This window comes from Pagrus pagrus (assembly GCF_965226575.1).
Source record: "Pagrus pagrus genome assembly, chromosome: 12".
Classification (NCBI taxonomy): domain Eukaryota; kingdom Metazoa; phylum Chordata; class Actinopteri; order Spariformes; family Sparidae; genus Pagrus; species Pagrus pagrus.
Genome location: NC_140196.1, coordinates 3,472,946 through 3,496,189, shown reverse-complemented (window position 1 = coordinate 3,496,189; position 23,244 = coordinate 3,472,946). Strand labels below are relative to the sequence as shown.

Genomic DNA, 23,244 nt, shown 5'->3' with positions numbered 1-23,244 from the left:
CCTCTAAATCTCTCTCACCATTATTATCAGCAGTCATGTCTGTCTGCGGCAGGCATAAAACAGCTAATGATTTGTGTTTCCTTGTCAAGGCACTTGCCCTCTCTTAAAGAAAGGTGAAGGAAATGCTGTGTGAGAGCTATCGAGTTCAGCAGCACTAAATGTTGAGAGCTACTTTTGTTTTAAGACGAGGCACAGTCTGACCCTTAAATGTTTTGTTGTTGTGGTAGCTCCTCGCTCCCTGTGATTTAGCCTCCCAGACAGTATTTTTACAGACTGCTTCTAATTTTCCATCTGCAGTGTAGATATTCAGAGCAGCGGGACGGCTGCCTTTCATCTGTGTGTGTGTGTGTGTGTGTGTGTGTGTGTGTGTGTGTGTGTCTGTGTGCAAAACAGAAACAGCAGAAGGCAACACGGTCGGGTGTTCCTATGTTAAATTAAGGAAATTAAGGCGGCCGTAGCCGGCAGCTTCAGAGTCGGATGCATGTATTTTGCTGCTGCTCCTTGTTTTTGAGTACTTAATTTTGTTGTATGTGCAGAAAAAACAAGAGAAACCAAGAGAGTTTCCCTCCGTCAGTCACATGTACAAGAAAACCATGTTTTTCTTCATAGGATGACAATAGACTGACCTGCCAGACTCCACCTCTGATTGGTAGGGACTCGTTGACTTTGTTGGTTGGATTCAGAGCCCTTGTGTAGGAAGAGTGCCTTCACATAGTTTATCGTTGACACATAATTTATTAATGGATTGATTTACAGCACTGGGCTGCTAGTATCTGAAGCTAACGTCCAGGAGCTAATGAGGGGCCCCACTATCTGCCATTGCTTTAAAAGAAACAAACAGAAATGACACAACTCTCTCTATCAAGGGCTCTGGGTAGGAATATCAGGGCAAGCCAATCAGAGGGAGAGTAGGGGGACCAGTTCTTCGTTGAGGTGAAGCTCCTAAAACACTGGATCCTACTCTTCCCATAATGCAGTTCATCAGATCCTTTCCACTGGTAGACATCCATGTTCTTCTCCACGCATCTAGTTTGTAACAGCGGCTTTCTGTTATACAAGTTGAGCTGTTAAGTGATGTTGAACCACGTAGCCGCTGAAGACACGGTTCACTGTGGTATGTACTGCTTACTATAACCAATAAACTGATCTTGGTGTGTGAAACTGTTTTCTCTTTAATCTCAATGCGAAACTTTCATCTCATGACCACATGTTGATCTGCCTCGATGTGTGACACGTTAAATGTACAGAATATGAGCGCATGTGACCGCTGGCATGTGTTCGCGTGTGTGTGCAGCACCCTGAGGAGGGCGGATAGCTTTTTGTGGCCTAGATAGCGCTCTAGACCACAACGCCAGGCTGGCACAGGAAACGAAGCAAAGGTAGCGTGGGGAATTCACAGAATGAGTCATGTAGGAAATGATGACTGCCACTCAGAAAAAATGGTACTTAAGATACAATAATGCTCTTAATTTGCCCTAAAGCAAAATGCACAGTGCTCTCTGAGGGCTCTTTGATTGTCTCATAAAACATTATAAACACATATTGTCTGTAAGCGACTATGTTTGATTTATTTTATCACCAGAACTGGTCCAAGTGCTGGCCGAGTTTTGCCTCTCCTTTCCAGACTGAAACCAAGAAACCCGCGATACAAGCTGTCTGGACCGAACGTGTTTCTAATGCAATACTCTAAATAACTGTCAAACTACAGTCGTCTGGGAACTTTTACTCTGGTGGACATCATGTGTATGTTTAATGTATTAATTATAGTGTTTGACTTCCTCAAACATGTAGCACAATCTGACCAATTTAGCAGCTAGTCTATCATTTTGCAGATCCAGTTTGTGATATTATTTCAAGGCCGTATCGCCCAGCGCTACTTCAAGGCAAAACAATGTTTTCAACTACTGGAAGTGTGTTTTAGCACCAACACACATACTGGGGGCAGAAGAGAGTCATTTAAAGTGTCACTGAGCTTTGGTGGTAAAATCCCTCAGGAAGAGCAACAGAGGAGGGATCCCTCGTCCAGGAAAGACGGACGTGCGATAAATGTTGCGTGTACAGGAAAGACCAACATAATAAATTACAGTATGGACAATCAGGAAGACAACATTTCAGACACAACATGTATAAAGAATATGGGTCTAGGAGGATATTGAACTCAGCTGTTAGCCTGCAGCTAGGCAAACATGTCTGTCACAACATGACTGTGTGTTCAATGTGGGAACAAAGAAAACTGGTTTTTGAAAAGCCCCATGACAGTCCGCCACTAAACAAACGCTCCTGTGTCTGATGTGACAGTCGTCATGTCAGCTCCCTTTGTGGCGTACGATGGAAAGACGCAGCATCAAACAACAACGTCTAAACAACAGCTTATCAGTCAACTCCACCCAGATGCAGGAGATATAAATAAACACGTCTTTCTGAGTGCAGAAAACTTGATCCAGACTAAATCCCTAAAATAGTTCCCTTCTCTTCTTATACTTTCACTTGATCATGTTTGCTCACCCTCAGCCTGAGATCTCAAACAATCGCTTGCAAGTTGATGACAGAAGAAAAAGACCAAATCATTCTTAGATGCACAGACGTCTACCTGGTTCAAATAAAAACCATTACTGACGCCTCTGTCTTCTAACTTCAGAATGACAATACTCCTTTTGGAGGAGAAGGGATAATTTCTCATTTCCTTTTTCAGTGGGTGCCAGTATCAAACGCCTGAATCTGGAAGATAAAATGAGCTGAGGCACAGGAAGGAAGACGGCAGTCAGAGAGGAGGAATGCACTGATAAATGAGGACTCGTGATGGGAAAACGTTCAGGAAGCCTGAAGTGGAAAGTGCTGCGGTTTGGTAGAAGTGTACATGACACAAAGCTGCATAATCAGGTAAATATATGCAGCATGTCAACGCTCAAGAGAGGGATGTCACACTATCAGCAAGTTATCAGATCAAATTCTGTTAAAATATACAGAGCAAGAGGACACGCTCTGCCTGTGCATGTCATGAGGAAGACAGAGTCAGAGGCTGAGGTCAAAGGTCGGGGTACTCACTGGTTTCTTGAGGAAGAAGACGGACAGGGCTCCGATCAGAGGCATGTCCCCCAGCAGAGGCTCCATCACCACTCTCATCGTCCCATGAAGCTGGACAGAGGAAAGAGAAACGTCATGAGTCAGTTTGTTACCTCTCAGTGACGTGTACACTGTACATCTCGTCTCTCAGGTGTTTTATAATGCCGCAATTAGACTTGATGAAACCTTTTGTCTTTTCAGATGGTCACTGTGTCAGATAAGGTGATCACGAGTTGCCTTTTGTTCTTGCGGTGAGTTGGCCCAAGAGATAAGTAAGTCAAGAGACAAACACCCTTTACTCATTTTATCGAAACAAGACACATTTCTGTCATTTCAAACATTGTTGAAACACAAGCAGTCATAGCAAACATTTTCTATAACAATATAGTCTGGAATTGGACTTAAATCAGGAAAATTGAGTAAACAACACTGCAAAATGTGCGTGCTTGCCAGATTTGAAGACTTTTTTGAACTATGTGCTAAGAGTTGGGACCCAAACAGCATTGAGGTTCGATAGTTAACCCTATTCGATGAGGTGATTTGGACATTTTCACTATGACTGAATTTATGCTCTCCCAAAGATACATGTTGCAGAGAAGGGTTTTATGGGTAGGCGTGAAGAAACGGCAACACCCACACTTCCCAAATATCAGCAAAGCGTTGATGAGCCCTGATAAAGCGCTGAGTGCAACACGGTGCTATTTTCAGTGTTAATAGCAGCCGCTTGGTTATTTTTAGAAGTGTTGAGTGAGCAGTCGCCACCACAAACACTTGTGGTTTGTGTTTTTCAGATGAACAAAGAGTTGTATCAGCCTGAGCGTCCAGAATATGATTATTTTCTTTGGTTGGTTGATGCAATTCTTGATGGGAGGTGATGAGAAAAAACAAACAAACACGAAATTGTCTCCTAATCACCGTCATGCGTGAGTCTACCTACAGTCTGTTGGATCGCTCCTCTACTGTCACTTGTCTTTCTTTTAAAAGGTGTAATCTGTAAAATATGGCCAGAATTCGAAGGCAACTAGTAAACGTAAACGTAGAGTAACCATCAACCGCTGCTCTTATCCATGGCTGTGGCTAGCTACCGTTAGCTAATTAGCTTATGGCCCAGTTTAGCTGTGGAGCCGGTCGCACTAGAGTTTGCCGGGACGAGAGCTCGGATTATGAGGAGAGTCACCAGAGGCGACGGGGCTTAACCGGGCTTAGCAGCCTGAGAGTGAGCAAGGCTGGACACCAGACTGGGACTGAACACAGCCTCCGAGACCGACAGGGATCAGTCTGTAGACAGGGGAAACAGTACGGAGGTGATTTACAGAGAGTCAGGAGGGAGAGTCGACATCAGCAGCAGCGTGTAGAGCTGGAATAATTACATCAACTCTCTAAACTCTGACACCCCTTTGGTGTCGTTTATGTTGAGTTTGAATAAAGTGTATTTTACGATGAGCTCGTCTTAGTACGATGAAAGAGAGAAACTTGAATCCAGAAAAGTGTGAATTTGTCTTTGTCTGTTTGATAAGGAAAATAGATGTAAGTTTATTTTTTGTTCATTTAGTCCATTTATTACACTAAAAGCTAGGAGAGCTTGAGAAACGGTCATACCTAGAACTAAGGAGGCATAACGTTACACTCTATCCTCACTTCTCTGTAACTTCACCCTCATTTTATGACGACATCCGGAGCCCACTGGCTTCTTGCGTTTCAAGAAACAATGCCCAACTCTTCTCCTGACATTTGGCTGTCTCCATGTTTATCAGACTGTGAAATGCTGGCATTATAAAACTGGAGATGTTGGACTCAAGAGAGACGATCTGGGCTTAAATCAGTCACCAAACTCTCCAAAGAAAAAGTGGAGATTATGGCCGAGGCAAAGCTTCTTTCACGTTAAGTTGAAATTACAGACGCGGCTGATAATTCTTAAGAAAAGTAAAATGTTTCCCCTCAGAGCTTTTCATTATTAGGGACGCTGCTTTCTCAGCGGCTGCAGTGACTCAAACCTCAGATATGCAGTCTGCCCGGCTGCATCGCCAAATTTGGTCTTAGCTCACTCTGAGTAATCAAATACCAACATTTTGCTCATCAAAATGGGTGCAGTGGAAAGATCGGAGATAGCCTCTTGTTTATCCCCCGCCGCCCTCCTGCAGCTTAATCCCTCCTGATTGGGGACGCTTTATAAATCATGTGCAGCAGATAACACTGTGTCAGGATCCATTTATCACGGAGAAGAAGAAACTGATGTAGTCTGACATTTAAAGGGAAGAAAAACTCAGAGAAAACCTTCCTCCAGAGTGACTCATCACTGCTGATGAGCTCTAAGTTAACATCTTCAGTCTCTGAACTACTTATTTCTTCAGCAGCGGATGAAAAAGCTGACACGCAGCCCGCCACTGACGGCAGCTATAAAAATTTAAGCCGAACACAAAGGCCAATATTGACTCTGTCTTATACAAGCAGCTGTTTCTCCATGTAAAGCTTTCAAACTCTTCCCTTCACTCACTTTCTCTGATCTCTGAACAGCAAATATGGCCTGATCCTCCTGCTAACAGCCGAGCGGATAACATCTCCTTTATCAGTCCTGTGTCAACACATTATGTAAAAGCGTCTCCGGAGAGGTCGCGGGTCATTACAGCGGTCATGGTCGAAGGAAAGAGGGCTACCACCTTTAAATGTCCACATCTGTCTCAAAGTCCCTTTGTATATTAGTTAATATCAATAATCTTCTTTCCATCGACGTTTGTTGAGTTGTCATGTGGTTCAAGAGTTAAAATGTTTGGACGAATCAATCAAGTCAGTTTGTTTGATCGATGTATTTTGTATATTCAGCTTAATATACAGTATTTTCATCAGCAATCATTTAATCGGTATCGTTAAAATCACAACACTGTACATCCACACTGCGGGCGTACCTGTATACTTTTGATTCCAGCTCTGCAGTAGTATTTCTTGATGTCCACGTCGATCTCTGTGTTCCCGACGAAGCTGCGAGGACGACCGAGACAAAATGCGACAAGAGGATTAATGTTACATCATGAATCAGAGCGAGCAACCACAGAAACACTTTGCCGGAGTGTTAAGCATTATTTTGTTTTGGATCAATATGTTCTGTGTTTTTATTTCAATACAATACAATATTGTTTATTGACTTGCATAACCTTTTAGCTGAGGTTGTACAGATTTCAGGGATGAAGCATTTGAACATACTCTACAAAAGTACCAACGCAGGCACTGGCGAAAGGAAATTGTGTCTTTTGACGTTTGTTGACATTAGGACAAATATGGACTGTCCGAAGCCTTACCCTTTAAAACGAAAGCTATCAGTGGTAAATCCGAAAAAGTGTGTGAAAGTGAAGGGTTTGCTGCGTACCTGATCTGCAGGTCCATGATCACCTGCCTCTTGTCCACATTCTCTGTGTAAACCTTCACCCCGTTCACTCTCAGAGGCTGCAGATACACAGACATGACAGAAACGGAGGGGGACAAGTGAGCCAATCTTTCTTTAACTCTGACCAGACTCTCGATTAAAACCTTTCAGATCTGCCGTTTATCGTCTACATATGATGCTGTACTCTGAACTGTGAGCACAGTCTGGCTCAGTGTGAGGACAGTCTGGTACTGACAGAGGAGGAGAAAACACTTCACTTTGCTGCTTTTGTCTTCCCGCAGACATCGTGCTATAATGGAGGCCGGGTAGAAAATTCAGTTCATGGAAGTTCAACAGCAACAAAGAAGACATAAATAGAAACACACCAATGAAAGATCCAAAAGCCTGCACGTTAAAAGAGGCTCTGAGCAGCCGTGTTAACGAACAGTCATTCTGCACGGTTAGGCCCACTTATTATTATATATTAAAGTAACTACATCTTTAAAGTCCAGCAGCATTTCATTCTGAATGTGTTTTCTATAAAACAGGAGTAGGATAAGACATGTGCACTGTTCTTTCTTTGTAGCCGTCACAGACTCTTTCTCCTGTTGTTATCTCATCACCTTGTCGCCCATGTCGATCTTGGTGAAGCAGAAGGAGCTGAGATGAGGGTTGGCGCCCTTCACCGCCGGCTCGATGGTCTCCCTGAACAGCTTGTCCACGAACTGGCAGATGAACGGCCACATCTGCTTCACCGTCTGAGGGAAGGACGGAGAGGCAGAAGGAATTAGACAAGTGTATCATGTCCAGATCGCATGTGATTTCTAGCAGGTTGGAGCGAAGACTTGTGTCAGATGACTCGCCACAATCTCGGTGACATTATTAGTTGTTGTGCAATGGACAATCTGTTTTTTACTGCATGCTTGGTGGAGTTGCAAAGTTCCCATCAAGTGAGAATCAATGTGCTGTGCTCTATATTTCACTGATATGCCAATATCTTGCCCAACAATGGCAAAAAGCCATATTGTAGGTAAGAAATGTTGATGACTCATCCTGCACACAGGGGCATATACTAATATTCACTATAATAAAGGTTTTCTTACTTTTTATGATGTCATGGATGTATAAAAAGAGTGTTTTGGGGCGGACATCATGAATTAATGTACAAAAACGCAACTTAATACACTAAATAAGGTGAAACTGTCTCATATTTTATGTAGGAAAATATTCTGGTGTGTCCTCCGGCTGCCTCAACTCTGGACAGACAACTTAACTTGTTGTTAAACAGCTGATAACCAGCAGCCTCCCAGTGAACACCAGTTTGAGTGCCGAGGTGAGTTATGGCATTCCTGTATAGACACATACTGGTCGCGTTGTTGCCAAAGTAACTGCTAACTGCTGCTACATGTAGCTTGTTGGTCCAGTTAGCCATGCATGGCCTATTAGCTGACTCGGCCCCGGGGTGCCCCTGTTACATTCAGTGCTGTTAGTGTCAGTTAATAACCGTGACACGTCCCTCCTTAGCTTGTTTTTACAGGAAATACCTAAATATGCCCGAACAAACAGCACTCAGCTAGCCGTCACACAATCCTTCATACTGAGGGATTTTTTATGCTCTCCTTCTATTCGTGGGAAAGATCTGGTATCTCAGAGATTTATGTTGCAAAATGTTCATTTGGTTCGAATGAGCAACACTGCAGACAGACAGACACAGACAGTTGGAAGACTTCTGCATAAATGCATTAAGAGAGACTGAACTAATGGAAATGGCTACCACTGTGTGCATTTGTATATGAGGTGTCAAATTACTGATCATTTTATCTTCATCAGCACTCGCAAATCCACCTACAGACCAACAGTCACGTCAGGAAGCCATTTCATCGTGACCTGAACCTTCAAAACATCCTGCCGCCGCCTCAAATGTTAACTGTTACATTGGGAAAATGATCGAGACCTGCACCTGCTAACAACCATAAAAAACAAATACAAGCTCGACTGTAAACATGAAAACCACTGCATCAGGTGTGGATACTAAAAAGCTCGTCTTCCTGCTCGTCTGCATCCATTAACTTCTTACTGGAAATCCACCTGAACATTTACAGCAAGTGATGCTCTTCCACTCCCACTCCGCTCTCTCTCGCTGTACTTCGCTTTAGATATATTTCTTTCACTCTCTCCGCCTCCCTCTGTCTCTCACTCTCACTCTCTCTGTCTCTGGGGAGCTGGTAGCACTGGGTCAGGGTCTAGCAGAGCTCCAGATTCAGATCCTATTTATATACCCTACCTGTCTGCCTCTGTTAGCTGACAGGCTAACAGCGCCTGATGTAGAGCAAAGCAGTGGGCGAGAGGAGAGAGATGTGAAGTTGATGAGTGTGTGTGTGTGTGTGTGTGTGTGTGTGTGTGTGTGTGTGTGTGTGTGTGTGTGTGTGTGTGTGTGTGTGTGTGTTTGTGTGGTTGTGCGTACCTTATTCAGCCACTCCACTCTCTCCACATCTGGATAATGGACCTACAACAAGAGACAGAAAGGGAACAGTTAGAATCGAATCACGATTTAAATGTGACCAGTTTGGTGTCTTTGATTCATCTGTGTGTAGCTAATGCTGCAAACAACTTGAAATGAAAATAAATGTTGTATTCTTGTGGAGCGTCCCAACAGCCCAGTTGCCAGGATATAAATATTAACAGTTAACATTTCTGCAAACCACAGATACGTCCAAGGTTGACATGTGTTGACAGTGGGGCTGTTATTGTAAGACAAACAGCCGACCACAGCTCGTGTCACACCACCTGGGAATATTTCAAGCCATTTTTCTTGCGACAAATCCGGGTGTTTTTAAAGGAGACCTGCAGACATTTCCAGCCTTTTTTGTCGTGAAATCGGTCCATCTCCATCTGTGATCTGAGCGACCAAGACAGGTATTTTCAGCCAAACAATGATGTTTTGTTAACCTTCACCAAATGGTTTTCGTGCCTAAACATAACCACAGCATAAGCACACTCAGCTAACATTTATTCTGGCGGTTGGGTTGTTCCCAAGCTGACCAACTTTGGCAGAAATGTCATCAGATTCCCAGACAAATGTTTCACATGTTCAGCTGTCACTGAGGGTGATTTATCGAGGCAAAAGAAGCACAGACTACTGCACAGAGATCTGTAAGTGGGTCAAAAGTCAGAGCCAAAGCTGGCAGACAAAATATGATTAGAAATTGAGAAGTCATAACAGTTTATCTGAAACTATTACGGCAAAATCCATGTGAAACATCACCCTGCCTTCATGTAAATTTCCGGTTGTAGTTTGTGTGACTGTTGACTCATAGTGTGCGAAATATCTGTCAGCCCAACACAACTCGACTGCATAACAATTTAGTTGAAAGGGAAACTGCTGGTCTGTGATTACAACAAAGAATGTATGACAGGCTTCCTTTAACAGCCTAATTACAGCAGATAAACACACTGCATCCTCTTTGTTTTCATACAGTATTATCTTGTTCTGTTGGCCGCTATCCACGCCAGTTCATACTGGCAGAGCACCCGGCCCCACAGACTTACTGCAGACTTACAACAGCCTGCTGCATGTAGAAAATGCAGAATGCAAGGTCACAGAAACACAGCTCGAGTGACACATGAAGCCATCCAGGAAATACATACTGCACAGTCCACGTGCACACATAAACAAAACAAGCTCACATGGTGTTTTTCTTTCTCTGGACTGCCAGTATCAGTCTACCAGGAAACCCCACAAGTCATCGCGGTACTCTCTATTTATTTATTCAGAAGCTGCTGGTTATCAGTTTTTGTTAGCAGCTACTTTAGCATCGAGTAAAGCTATCTGTCCAGAGTTTCTCAAGGCAGAGCAGCCTGAGGGCAGCGGAGGGAAAACCAGAACATCTTCTCTCTATAAAACATGACCCAGTTTAACCCGAATCACTGAATAAAGGTTTTGTACAATAATCCGTGAGGTCCGGTCCTGAGCGACACACTCCTCTGGTGACGCTATGCTTTTTATACACTCATTGTAGCATCATAAAATGAAGAAGGCTGACAGGATGTTTTATTTTTAATGAGTTTCCAGGAAGTTACAATATCTTTTTTGCCACTGTTGGGCCTGATCCAGGCGTAAAGGTGAGGTATGAAGCAAGACATATGTGATAAAAAACACTTTATGCAAACTTAAACATATCGTCAGAAACGATCTTGAGACCATTTATAAAAGAGGCTCAAGGACTCCTCGTGGGATTTTTTGGGTTAAGCTAGGAGTCCTTGTTCTACCAGTCTCATATTACTGAATCACAGGAAGTCAATTCTACCAGCTGCCGTGCCGCGACATCAGGGAAACACTCACCATACTGCGATGATGTCATGGGAACACATATGTGAAGCACCATGAATAACAAAATAACAAAGGAATGAAGTTACGTCACTTATTGTCACTGGGTACAACTTAAGGACAGAGAAGTCAGAGTTACTGGACTGTAGCCAACGCATTTAACTGGAGCACAGATCGTTGGTCGTTCACCTTAACAGTCTGAACTCGGCAAGTTTGGTCGAGCTTGAACTGAAGGTGAAGCAGAGGCAGATGTGGCTGGGATTTGTCCCAGCTGTCCCACCAGTTTGCAGCTTGACAGATCCCAAACAAAAAAACAACACAAAGAAGTTGGAGCCACATGGAGCCAGAGGAGGAAAGAATGACTCATCTGTGCAATAAAACAGGCAGCGGCAGTAACACAATCTACTCACTCCTCTTTAAGGGCGAACAACGGAGACTGAAACAACATGTGGATCTAAAAAAAAAAGCTCTCATAAAGAAGTTCATCAGTTACACCTCGTTCATTAATGAGGTGAACAGGAAAGACCACTTCGGATGTACTCTAGCAGCCAATATGACTCAGCTTTAGAAACAAAACTGATGATAGAAACTCAAAATCTACGAGCAGAAGAGGAAACAGAGCCGACACAGAGATGAAAGAGAGGAGAGACAACAAAGTGAGTCTAATAACGGCTCTGAGATAAGCAAGATGAAGAAAATAAATGATGTATTATACTCTACAGCCTACAAAGTGACAAAACAAGGAAACTGGTTCATTTCCTCAAACAAAAATGGAGCACCTGTCTTTTAGAGCAACAATGGTACTACATGTTTTTTTTACAGTGAAGTGGGACAAAGGTTTTTTTAAGGTCATTCCTTCCTTCCTTCTGCTCCGTTCACACCCGAAGAAAACACCCTTATCCAGCAGAATTACTATCAAAACCCACCCAAAGCAAAAAAAAACAGCTGGGAAGTCTCTAAACACTGACAATCTTCTCAGTCCTGCACTCAAAGGTCCCAACATTGGAGTGTAAACTGTTGTGCAATGTCTGTGCCGTGTGTCTAATAGGCCTGCAGACTTCTGGATCGCCCGGCAGCATCACATTTCAGCTGCCTGTAGTAACACGTCCACACCAGCACAAACACTCGCTGTTCTTAATACGCAGTCTTCTCTATGCGAGGCTGGGAGCTTTCTGAGAAACTGTTCTTGACGTGTCCGCCGTGCCAAAATAATGGACGATATGATAATTCCTTTAAAAGTAAAGTTGAAAAAATGTAAACTGGTTACGTCATCCAGAAGAGCACTACGTCTGTTACTGGAGGGGACACCAGAGAGCTCAGCACGCAGAGAGGTCAGCCGCCTATTTTGTCAATTCTGAGATCATGGAGAAAAAAGAGACAGCTGCCCCATCTTAGATGGTATCTAAGGCCCCAAGATCAAGCACATCTTACCAATAGTGAATGTGTTTCTCTCATCGTTAATTACTGATCTGGTCTGTTGAAGCTCGCCTTTAAAACTTTACGCCATTGTTCTCACGGCTGACGTGCCTACTGACTACTAGGCTTGCAGCGATGGTTGGTGTTCCCGGTGTTACACGGTGTTCACACACCGATTACATCACTAGCCCACCGCCCCCGCTGTCGTTTTACTTTTTTTGAAAATCGATACTTCCTCGGACAATGGGAGCTACAACTACACACTGCCGCAGGCATCTACTACATGCAACAGCGGGGCCAGCAGCAGGGTAGCAGGACTCATATTTCACTTGTAACATGACGAGAGTAAGAAAAGGTGACTGAAAAAAAAGGCTGAGGATTTAATGTCAAAGCTAAAAGGCAAATAAACAAATGCCAAAAATGACCATCTGAACGATGGTACTAAACTCACTGTGAGTAGCCTGCTTCGAAACAAGCTTATTAGTTAGCAACCCTACAGCTGACCCCTGACCCTGCCACACCCTCATACTTGTACATACTGCCAGTCAGTTGAAAGTGTTTCTGAGGACGTGCACAGCTGACACTCACAGAGACGCAGATACTCAAAGCAGCCATCATAAACCATCAGAACCAGCAGCCCAGCCCACTTGGCATATGTTCAGTATAGGGTTGAAGCATCCCTTTTGGTTACGCATGTGTGAGTGTTTCTCTGTGTCAAACAGAGTCGAGTGGGTGAGACTCACAGTCCAACTATGTAACAGCTGTTTGGAAATCCTAACCTCCTTTTGCAGCCACACCCCCCCCATACAATGCATGAGAGAGAGAGGTGTGGAGAGGATGAATAATCCTGCAGAGTGCTGCGAGAATCTACTCGTGTAAACTGCAACTGACGTTAAAAGAAATGCACTTCCTGTTTTCATTCTGAATTTACACCCTGTCACTGCCTCCACCATCAGTTCCTGATGGGTGCACGCCGCGGTGACTCACCTCTCCAAGGTGACAACAAAAACAACAAGGAAAGCTGCTCGGTCAGCTTCTCCTCGAACTGCAGAAGGCGTCGAAAGGTGCAGAAACAGGAAACCTACATGACGAGACGGTTGCTCCATTCTGACGTCTATATTTAGGCTCAGAGGGAGAGACGAGCTGTCGAGGATGTGAGGAGGTTAGACTGCAGCCGGGAGAGAGATGAGCCGAGGGAATCTGACGGCTCTATTGTGCTGCTGAGGTGGAAGACAGAACTGGATTTTGATGTTTAATAGATTTTGATTACACAACCCGCAATAGTGAGTCTGTAGCCGGCTACAACTGCTCCCTGCATCATTTTATTCAATGTGGCCTTATATATGTTATTGTAACCTCATTTGGGATGCATAATATAACAACAACTAAAATCAATGTTGCTTCAGAACAAGACACAGTTGTGCTCTGCAGACTTCCTCAACAACCCATTTAACATTCAGAAATAATTAAAACAAGCTAGTGGCGCTGTTTTATACAAAACAGCAGGATTCTTTACAAGCAGGGCAGTCAGGATCAGATTTAACAGGGCCAAACACATTCACAATAACAATGCGATCTTGATATGGATCCAAATTCAGGACAAAAAGCTATCAATCAAATCTATCTTTAACTTTGTTTACTGAAAAATATTTGGAAATGGCAAAAACAAAAAAAAAACGTCCCCTAATTCGCAAAAACGTTTGTACATTCGCTTGAGGTGGTTTTCGTCAATGCACAAAATGTTTGATGGAAACAGATTTGCAGAATAAACTCTGACATAGCGAACATTCAAACTGTAAAAGGCAAAATTTCCCTGGAGGGACAATATGGTTTGAATACATTTGAATGGAAACTGAATATTGGACAGCAGACTACCCCGGTCCGCTCTGTGTTGTGGTGTTGACCTAATTTCACCAAAAGCTGAATATCAGTGGCCAAGAACTCCCTCAAAATGACCATGAAGCTGACTTTACCCTTTGAGGGTTTTTAGGGGTGTTTACATCCACACCAAGTCAAAATGGAGGGTATGAACTTAGCTCAACAGATGTGCATGTAAACACTTTTTAATAAAGACAAAAGCCACTTTAACAAGTTGATTTTTCAAACTTAGGAGAACAGAGTTATCGGTAAACAGTCGAACAGACTGAAGGTTAAAGCAGGACAGAAAAGCTCAAGGCCTCTCTGTTTCTCCACACTGTTTCCAGTCTGTGCAGTGGAGCTCAGCCCCGCCCTTTGGCACATCAAAAAGAGCAGGGAATCCCCACCCATGCCATGTCATCCGAGCGCACAGAGACGAAGAGAAGGTGGAGAGAAACAGAGGCAGAGGTAAACAGTAACACTGCGGTCATAACAACTTTCCACATCTGTCCCCAGACGGGCAGACGACAAAGTCGGACTGTTTGGAGCCACGTTGTTTTAACATTTCACTGTCGAAGGAAAAGGTTTCAGCTGAGTTAGCCTGAACTTTTCCTGCACCGCCCAACACATCCACGCCTACAGTAGGAGCTGCACTCCTCTCCTCTGACTCAAACACTGACATTATTCATCTAAATGCAAATCATGAAATAATCCAGATACTGCTCTGTTTCGTAGTTTCAGCGTTAGTTTGCAGTTTTCTAAGCTTTCCATCGCACCTCAAGTACTTCATGAGCGGATTAAACTAATTCCAGTGTTGAAAGCTCAGAAAAAGCTAAAATGATTGCGGTGCTGACCTCTCCTGTTTAATGCAGCCCTACTTTAGTCATTGCTTTGTAAAAGCTTATGAGTGCACCTGGTTCAGTGTGCTCGTCTGCTGCTGTGGAAATTCGCGAGTAAAAACAAAAATCAAAAAGCGACTTTAGAAAACATTATAAAAGACACAAGCCAGAGGTGGAAAAAAAACTGAGGGTAAAAGCAAGTTGAGCAGATTAAAGCAGTTTGTGAGCAAACACTAAAATCAGGCCCCGCGGTGCAACTCCAAACTACCTGGGTCATGTTGGGGTACGACATAAAGCAATCCCAATCCAAACATCCCTGATTCACTTCTGTCTGAGGACTCTATCCCTTCATTTTCTCCCATGTAAAACTATTAAAGGCTAAATGCAGGGGGAAAAAAATGTATCCCTGTCGTAAGCCAGGAAAAATCCTCTAAACCCTGAAACAAATGTGTAGTATTACTGCACACTGACCACACAAGTAAGTCCTTTGTGCGTCTGTAACAGAGGTACTGTAGGCAGGCGTGACACACTTAGACGTTCAGTAATCACAGGTATATGGTTTTACTACACAAACCTGTGGCCTGCATGTGTAAAACTTCCAGACCATCAGTCGACCGACCTCATTCCTTCTCTGTGCTGCTGTTGTTGTTGCAGACATTTCATCATACCTCCGACCCCACATTCATCACGGCCTGACAACCAGCAGTCAGCTGTGATGAATTTTGTCGCCCGAAGCAAATTACACATAAAGTTTTGTCAACGATCCAGTTCAGACGATCGAAATGTACATGAATGATTAAACACGCTGAAATGACTCGTGTTTGAGCAGGCGGACATGACAATTTGACAAATAAAAGTCATTTGTAGTGTTTTAATCTCACCCTCACTGACGCGAAAAAGGCTTATGGAGAAAAAACAAACGTATAAACACTGAACAGTGGCTGGTGGCTGCAGCTCAGGAAGAAAAAAAGTCAATTATATTTCATGTCATGCGCTGCTAATCACATTAACCTTTACAGGAATCTTATCTTCGCTCTCATAAACAGTCCTGCTTATATGGATCAATGGATTACAGGGCGATCGAGTGATCACGACCGGACGCACTGAGTTACAGACCGCATGAAAACTGAGGCTGAGAGACGGCGTATGGCTCTGATAGCTGTTTCATTAGGCTAAGATTGGTGTTTCATGATGTTAATGTCAGAAAGGGATGAAATTAGAATGAACTGGACATTAAATGAACTAAAAGTCAAAACACAGGATTTGTAAAAGCCTTTTTCTTGCAGTGAAGTTATTTCACTAAGGCTGCACAATGAATCGAATTACTATCTGGCCTGAATGCATTTTCCACGTTGCCTGAACATTTTGTTCTCCAGATGTAAGAAAACATGTTTGTTTGGTAAAGATCCAAACGAATGTCACATCATCAGGTTTGTAATATTTATTTTTCAGCCACCAATCGTGAATCATATCGCAATATCTGTCAAAATAAATGCATTTGTAAGAAATTTCCAGTCAGAAGTCGCTTCGTTACACTCTCATTTTGACTCTGTGTAATCAAATCCGGTTTGCTCATGACTTAAATTTGATGTCCACGAGGAAGGGAACTTGTAGGATGAAAAACGAGCCTTTGTAGAAGCATGGTTTTGTGTTTTGAGGCAGTCGTACAGAGCAGTTCGTCTCCACTAAGATAAAACTGTACCATTACCTCGGGCATTCTTGGCCTGTTAACTACGAGCTGCAGCCCACACTCCCTATCAAGCCTCATTCTAGGCATATTTTCTGAGCGAGTGAGCCAAGACGACGGGCTCTCCACCAAAACCCATATTTCAGCGATGATCACAGTTGGTTTACTGAGTGCCAATATACTGCAGATGTGCTTCATTGTGTGACTGAGTGTATGTGTGTGCCACCGTGCAACGAAGGTGAGAAGTTCATTAAGTAAGGCCTTTGTTTTCTTTTAAGGATGATGAAATTGACAAAAACCAGCAGATAAAAATCCACTTGTTGCTTCATGATTTAGCAAAGTGAGACATTTGCATTGGCTCCAACTCAACGACAGGAAAACAGACATGATGCTTCTTTTAAAGAAAAACTGAGAATAGTCAAGGATTTTTGTCAAGGAAATAATTATGTCGCTCATTCATGTTTCTCAAATGTGAGAATGAGCTTTTTTCAGTTTTTACATCATTATAAACTGAATATCTTTTGGTTTTGGAGTGTTGATTTCACAAAAACTCAGCTCTGTCATTTAGAGATGTGACTTCTTTTATTAAGAAGGAGTGAATTTTGCTTTTTACCTGCCGCTGAAAGAGATTTTTTTGCTCTTTTCTTAGAAAGATTGAGCAGCTTTTGTGCAAGACAGCGTTTCAACATTCATAAGCGTGACACCACTGGATATTTCTAACGAGACGGGACAATTTCCAGCCTTGTTTGCGTTGAAAGTACCGGGTATTTTAGGCCAAAACAAGATATTTTCATAATCGTAACCAAGTGGACTTTGTGCCTCAACCTAACCACACCATAACCACAGCGTTGTCACAATATTACATTTAAAACTGAACCTAAAGAATGAAAGTTACGACATAAAGAAACGTTACGTTTGCAGAAACAGCACATTCATTCTGGTGATTGGGTTGTAACTTCACTATTGAACAAGCAACTCACATGAATACAGCAGAGCTTCTAATAAAGGCTATTTACTTGTAGAGTCTTGATTTAGTTATGACTTGGGGACTATGAGCGTCTTATCATTGAGCTTTGAGGTTAGTGTGACAGAGGCGAACAGATAGAAAAGTATGAAGAGTGGGAACAGACGGACAGCAGGTCAAAGTTTAGCAGCAGGTCAAAGACACGTTTATCCTCTGATATCCTTTCATTGGTCTCTCAGTTTCCCTTTAATCAAGCAGACAGTGAGCTCTCGATCAGCATTGTTCCACTGACACATTCAAACATCATTTGCAGCGTTGTTGTGGTTAAAAACATCTGTGACATAGACCGGGTCAAACATGCGACAAAAAGACAAGAGATAAGCTTGCTGACTCACTACACAACAAACATGCCAGCTGCTCGACACCGCTGCGTCTCTGCTTACAGCAAAGCTTTGTGTGTCGGGCCCGAGGTTGTTGCTGAGCGCTGTGTTTCTCAAGGTCTGTGTGATAATGGGTGTGTTGATGGGATGCTCTCTGTGAAGGGAGGAGGCTGTGTTCGGGGTCTGGCTGGCGTGCTGCCATCCACTCAGCTTCTCACAGTTTTTCTGGCTTCATCATTGATAATAGAACAATGTTATTGCGGAATCGAAGCCTCTTTATTACAGAGGCAGCGAATCCCACAAGTCTGGCAAAGGCTGAGTGATGAATTGTGCGTTTTCGAGGGGGAGAAATGCTTGATAATTACATAAAAGGTCCCGAAACACATGGTTAAGACCCAATTATATCACATGCTATGGATCAAATGTCAGTTTTTTCTCTGTTTCTGTGAATAATAATCTGGAGCTATTGAAATAATTGCTATGGCCTGAACTGAACTCTGCGATCCCGAGTCAATAGGCCTTACCCCGACTAATGAAAGAGCTAAAACATTCAGAAGAGCTCCTCCACACTCAGCAGGAGCGTGTTTTAAAGTGCCGGCTTTACAAAGTCCACACACATACACCCACAGCAGGACGCCTGCACAATCTGAGGCAACCTAACACAACTGTTCGGCCGAGAAGTCCTCCTTCATTGTGCCTATATTGTTTTTATGTATGTAAATAGAGCGGACAAAATACTAGAAACACCTGTATGGTATCTGTAATAACAAAATACTCATACTCTCATCCAAAATCCAGAACTTTTCCCAATTTATGTCATGAATTATCAAAAAATATTCATGTTGACACTTCCATTGAATTCACGGGACCTTGCAAAATCCTTTAGCTGCACTCCAAATATTTTTAAAGTTATGAATTTAAGAGGTTCGGCCCTCAAGAGCTAAATTTCAGCATTTTAAGTGATTCTTTGTACAAAGCCTCAGCAATCGCTTATTTTCACTGGATTGGGTTGAAATGTGTCCGAAACATCCAAGAGCCTCTATAAAGGACACCTGGCCACAAGGTTTAATTTAAATAGTCATTGCTGAATGGTTACAGTGATCAAATTAAAAACAGTAAGTCCTTTTTGTTCCCTTGAAAGAATCTATCATTTTCAAAAATTCATACCGTATCTCCACTAGTTTTCTTCTTGGGGTTATTTTGACTGTCGATTTTCCCAAGATGGATTATTTTCATTTCCTTTAAACATGTGTTGAAAGATGTTATAGTCCAGTGGTTTTATTTTAAAGGCAGATATTTGAGTATCCCTCCTGATATTACATGTTTGTGGAAATTATAAATACAATTATGCATTAGTGAACTAAAGCTTTCCATCTATTGCCCTGCTGTTGGGATACAGCACAGTGCTCTTATGGATCTCTGCCAACAAGGGTTCAAAGACTCTCATTAGCAGAGGTAGCCCTGACAAGCTAATGTTACTGGTTTGCTGTGTGTGTGTGTGTGTGTGTGTACACACCCAACAGCAATCTCCATTCCTTGCATGCTGGCAACTGGTAATTCAGACTGGATGAACTTGCCACATGTCAAGACCAGAGAATGAATAGACAGAGAGAGAATGACAGCTATGTGAAGGCGTGTGGCCGGTCGGCGTCCTCCTCCTTCACAATGGTTCACCTGGTGCACCTGGCTGCACATCGACAGGCAACCACACAAAACAGATGACTACAGAAAGTGAAAATCAGAACAGGTGTCATGACTCTCCTGCTAGGACAGCGCCAGCCCCGGGAGCCCCGCAGGCTCAGAGGCCATGTGTGAATTATTCCTCTCGGACTCCAACTCCTTCGGGAGGCTAACGGGATCGAAGCGATCAAAAAAGGAGTCCGGGAACTGATGGAGCTTGTGTGCCTTCGACAAAAGTGCAGAATGTGTGACCTTTCTGATGGCTATTCGTGACAAGCAGCACAGTTTGTTTTGTCCCGTGGATTCAAAATGGAAGTGTCAGAGTATCAAGTGTCAGAGATGATGAATCTGTTGATGCCCGGTCGCTCTGAACGTCAACACACTGATCCTTCTACTGTATATAAAACACCACTGAAGCATCTGAGATAAGAGCTAGAGCTGCAACGATTAATCGATTAGTTGTCAACTATTCGATTAATCGGCAACTATTCTGAGAACAAATGATCAGATTCTAGGTTATTAAATGTGAATACTGTCTTGTGTCTTGAGCTTTGGGAAACACTGACATTTTTCACCATTTTCTGACAACGAACAACTGATCAATTAATCGAGGAAACGATCGCCAGATTCACCAACAATGAAAATAGTTGTTAGTTGCAGTTGTAAATACAGTATAATACAAGAATACACAAGAAATGAAGTTAAATACTTGAAAATTACTGGGGCAACCTATGGTCTCACATTGCCGTCCAGTTTTGGGTACCTAACTGCCAATAACTGTCTCTATTTGTTGCCTAGAAACAGCTTTTTCCAACAATAAGTGATCTTACTTAAGAGGTATTGGGTGTGGCTAAAGTTTCAAGCATAGTTTCAACACCTCACAGTCAAGAGTTTGGAAAGATTAACCACTAACCCAAAACAAGGTTAGCACAGGAATCTGATCCTTTGACTGATCGGATGTAACTCAAAAGGGTGTGAGTGGTGTTTATGGAGAAAACGTTTATCCACAGTGTCCCTGAGAGAAAGAAAAGTAAATACATTTTCGAGTGAATTAACTGAATAAAATCAAACTGCTGTTACATTTTGTTCATGGCAGCGAATCAAGTTTTCTCTATCGGCCAGTTTGGCAGACAAACCCTCATTGTTGACATCCTATACTAGATGCTGGCCGGAGGAAACACCCATGGGAAGTGTGACGCTTGGAGCACAGTCAATACAAAGCAGGAATGACAAGGTAGTGATGATACCAGGAGTATGTGGCGGTGCTGGAGGACTCACCCATGGTGGGAGCTCAGCAGTGGGCACACTTTGCCTCACTACTTTCTCCTCATGCTCCAGGAATGCTAAAGCCCGGTTTATCCTGTAGTCTCTACCGCCATAGTTCTTTCTCCAGTAGAACAACATGGCGAGTCCAATCAGAACCCAGCTAAAGCTGAACTCAAAGTATCCCAAAATGTAGATGGGGAAGATGATGGCGAAAGTCTTGCCGAAGTTAATCCACATTTGGCTGACGTCTGTCAGAGACGACTGCGGTTCTTCGCCCAGCTCTTCTGGGGACAGAGGTGGGCCTATACCGGAGCTCACCGGGCTGCTGGGCGGTGCGATGGGTCCGTTCGCCCTGACCCCTGGACCCTCCGAACCCTCCATCCTGTTACTCATTTCCACACTGAAAAGACATTTTTGACAGCAGATGTTAGTGTCTCGTCAAACACAGCAGCTAATAACGTTGCAACTGATTCATCACTGGGAAGCAGAGGCCTCATGTTGCAAGCTTTTTTATCTCCAGTGGTCAAAGTTCAAGCAATTGTATCACAGAAATGCAGTAATAGGGAATACAACTACATTAGGCACGATTAAGCATCAACGAGATAACTATTGAGCCTCACAAATGTACAATTGAGATGCTTTAATCTACTAGTTTATATGATTAATTCTACTACTAAAGGAAATGTAATGACAGCACACAAATGTGGGAAAAAATGAAGGAACATTTCCTTCATCATCTTTCGAGCTCAAGTTCCCCAAAAAAAACTATCTATGGTCCAAACTGTATTTTGAAATATTCTGAAAAAAGCAAATGTTTAATAACATTATAATTCAATTGGTGAGGAAGCAACAGTATGCATCAATAAGAATCTTAAAATTTGATTAATTTAAAATACTGACTGTGCAGTCACAGGCCTACTACAGAGGCTTCATGTTAGTCATTTTCCTTCAACAAGTTGGCAGTAAAACTTGGTAGTCTAGCATGCAAATACAGCTTGAACAGCCTCCACTCCACCCACACACAGATCCACATAAGACCAAATGTTTATTAGCCTTTTATTATCTGTGTACTACATGAAAATACAGTTCACTGAAGCTACAACATATTTGTACAGCCTTTGCTGCCCATCCAGACAGGCTCCTGGCTGAGCTGTCATTCCACTGTCTGCCTTCTTGTATGTAGAGAACGTCATACGAAACTCCCTTGCAAAAATGTCAACTTTTTTTACATTTAACTCCTGTCGAAACTGAAGTCAGTGCGAACTTAAAGAATTGAAATTAACGATATATCACAAAGCATTTAGAAGTACTCCTAAATTCGGCATGCATCAAATACGCGTACACAGCATATTTTAGTAATATATCAACTTTGAAAAGTGCCTCAAGCGCTGCCGGCGCAATCAAAACACTCCGCCGCGGATGGCAACGACAAGTGTGAAGCGGTTAGGAGATTATGTCTTCTACTGAAATATATGTTGTTTGGTTTGGTTTTATATATGCCGAACGAAAGAGCATCGACTACTGAATCTTAGCGTGACTTCAGATATTCGTTACGATACGCACAAGTTTGCCGTTAAGCACGGCAATTCTCAACTACCGGATTTTCTGAACGGAGTCCGTCGTGACGTTCTCGCCACAAAGTGACACGTATCAGGGCTAGGACTGCGTAAACCAAACACCAGCGAGAAAACCAACTTCTTCTTCTCCGCTCCGGCGACACACTCACCCGCTGTCCGCCTGCGACGTCCACTCTCCGGCTGAAAAATTTACTACTGTACCGGCCCGGTCCACTGCATGACGGCCAGCTAAACTTTGATCACCCTGCTTCTCCTTCACTGGTACATCTTGCTGTGAGGGCGGCCAGTCCGTCTCAGCGCAGCCCGCAGGAAGCCGTCATCGCGGGAACGAGGTCAGCCTCCGACGGGGAGGGAGCTTCGAAACACGGGCCCAGCGGCGGACCCCGGCGCCATCTTGTGGCGGGGAACAGCGGTGATGGAGAGTCATGGCAAGAGTTTTATTTATGGAATAATCGTTTTAATAAGGTTTTTGCTGTTAAGTTATTTGCTTGATTATATTTTCTGTTTATTTGATTTGTCAGTTGTAGAGCTGCCAAAACTGAAACTTAATGGTTTTCAGTGGTTTAAACTTAAAGCAAACACGTGGTAACTCATTTCCAATTAAAGAAAAGAAATGGATGAAAACCTGATGAAAACAGTTCCCATGCTAAGTTATAATTAAAAAAATGTATCTCTTAAATATGAATTTTATCTCAATTTTTGACTTTTTATCTAATAATTATGACTTATCATGGGAACATTTTGACATTTAAGCAATATATTTCCATCAAGCTTAGTTTTCCTCTTTTTTTAAATCTTAACTGGCTCAAATGGGCTTCCATACATATAAC

General features: G+C 42.9%; 1 protein-coding gene across 6 annotated transcripts in view; it reads right to left on the bottom strand.

Moving 5' to 3' along the window:
* The window catches only part of esyt2a (extended synaptotagmin-like protein 2a), a gene marked incomplete at its 3' end in the record, with an annotated part of 42,837 nt that extends 20,084 nt beyond the window's left edge, over positions 1-22,753 (bottom strand). For 2 of the 6 annotated variants that reach the window (XM_084369759.1, XM_084369760.1), the window contains exons 1-7: positions 22,564-22,753; positions 20,850-21,237; positions 8,886-8,927; positions 7,045-7,179; positions 6,425-6,501; positions 5,967-6,039; positions 3,046-3,135 (exon numbers count right to left, since the gene is read on the bottom strand). In XM_084369759.1, coding sequence (XP_084225885.1) covers positions 3,046-3,135; positions 5,967-6,039; positions 6,425-6,501; positions 7,045-7,179; positions 8,886-8,927; positions 20,850-21,230 — 798 coding nt within the window. In that variant the 5' untranslated portion in view covers positions 21,231-21,237; positions 22,564-22,753. The remainder of the gene's footprint in view (positions 1-3,045; positions 3,136-5,966; positions 6,040-6,424; positions 6,502-7,044; positions 7,180-8,885; positions 8,928-20,849; positions 21,238-22,563) is intronic. The other 4 variants (XM_084369764.1, XM_084369763.1, XM_084369761.1 and 1 more) reach the window with 2 other exon arrangements.
* Positions 22,754-23,244: the final 491 nt, after the last annotated feature.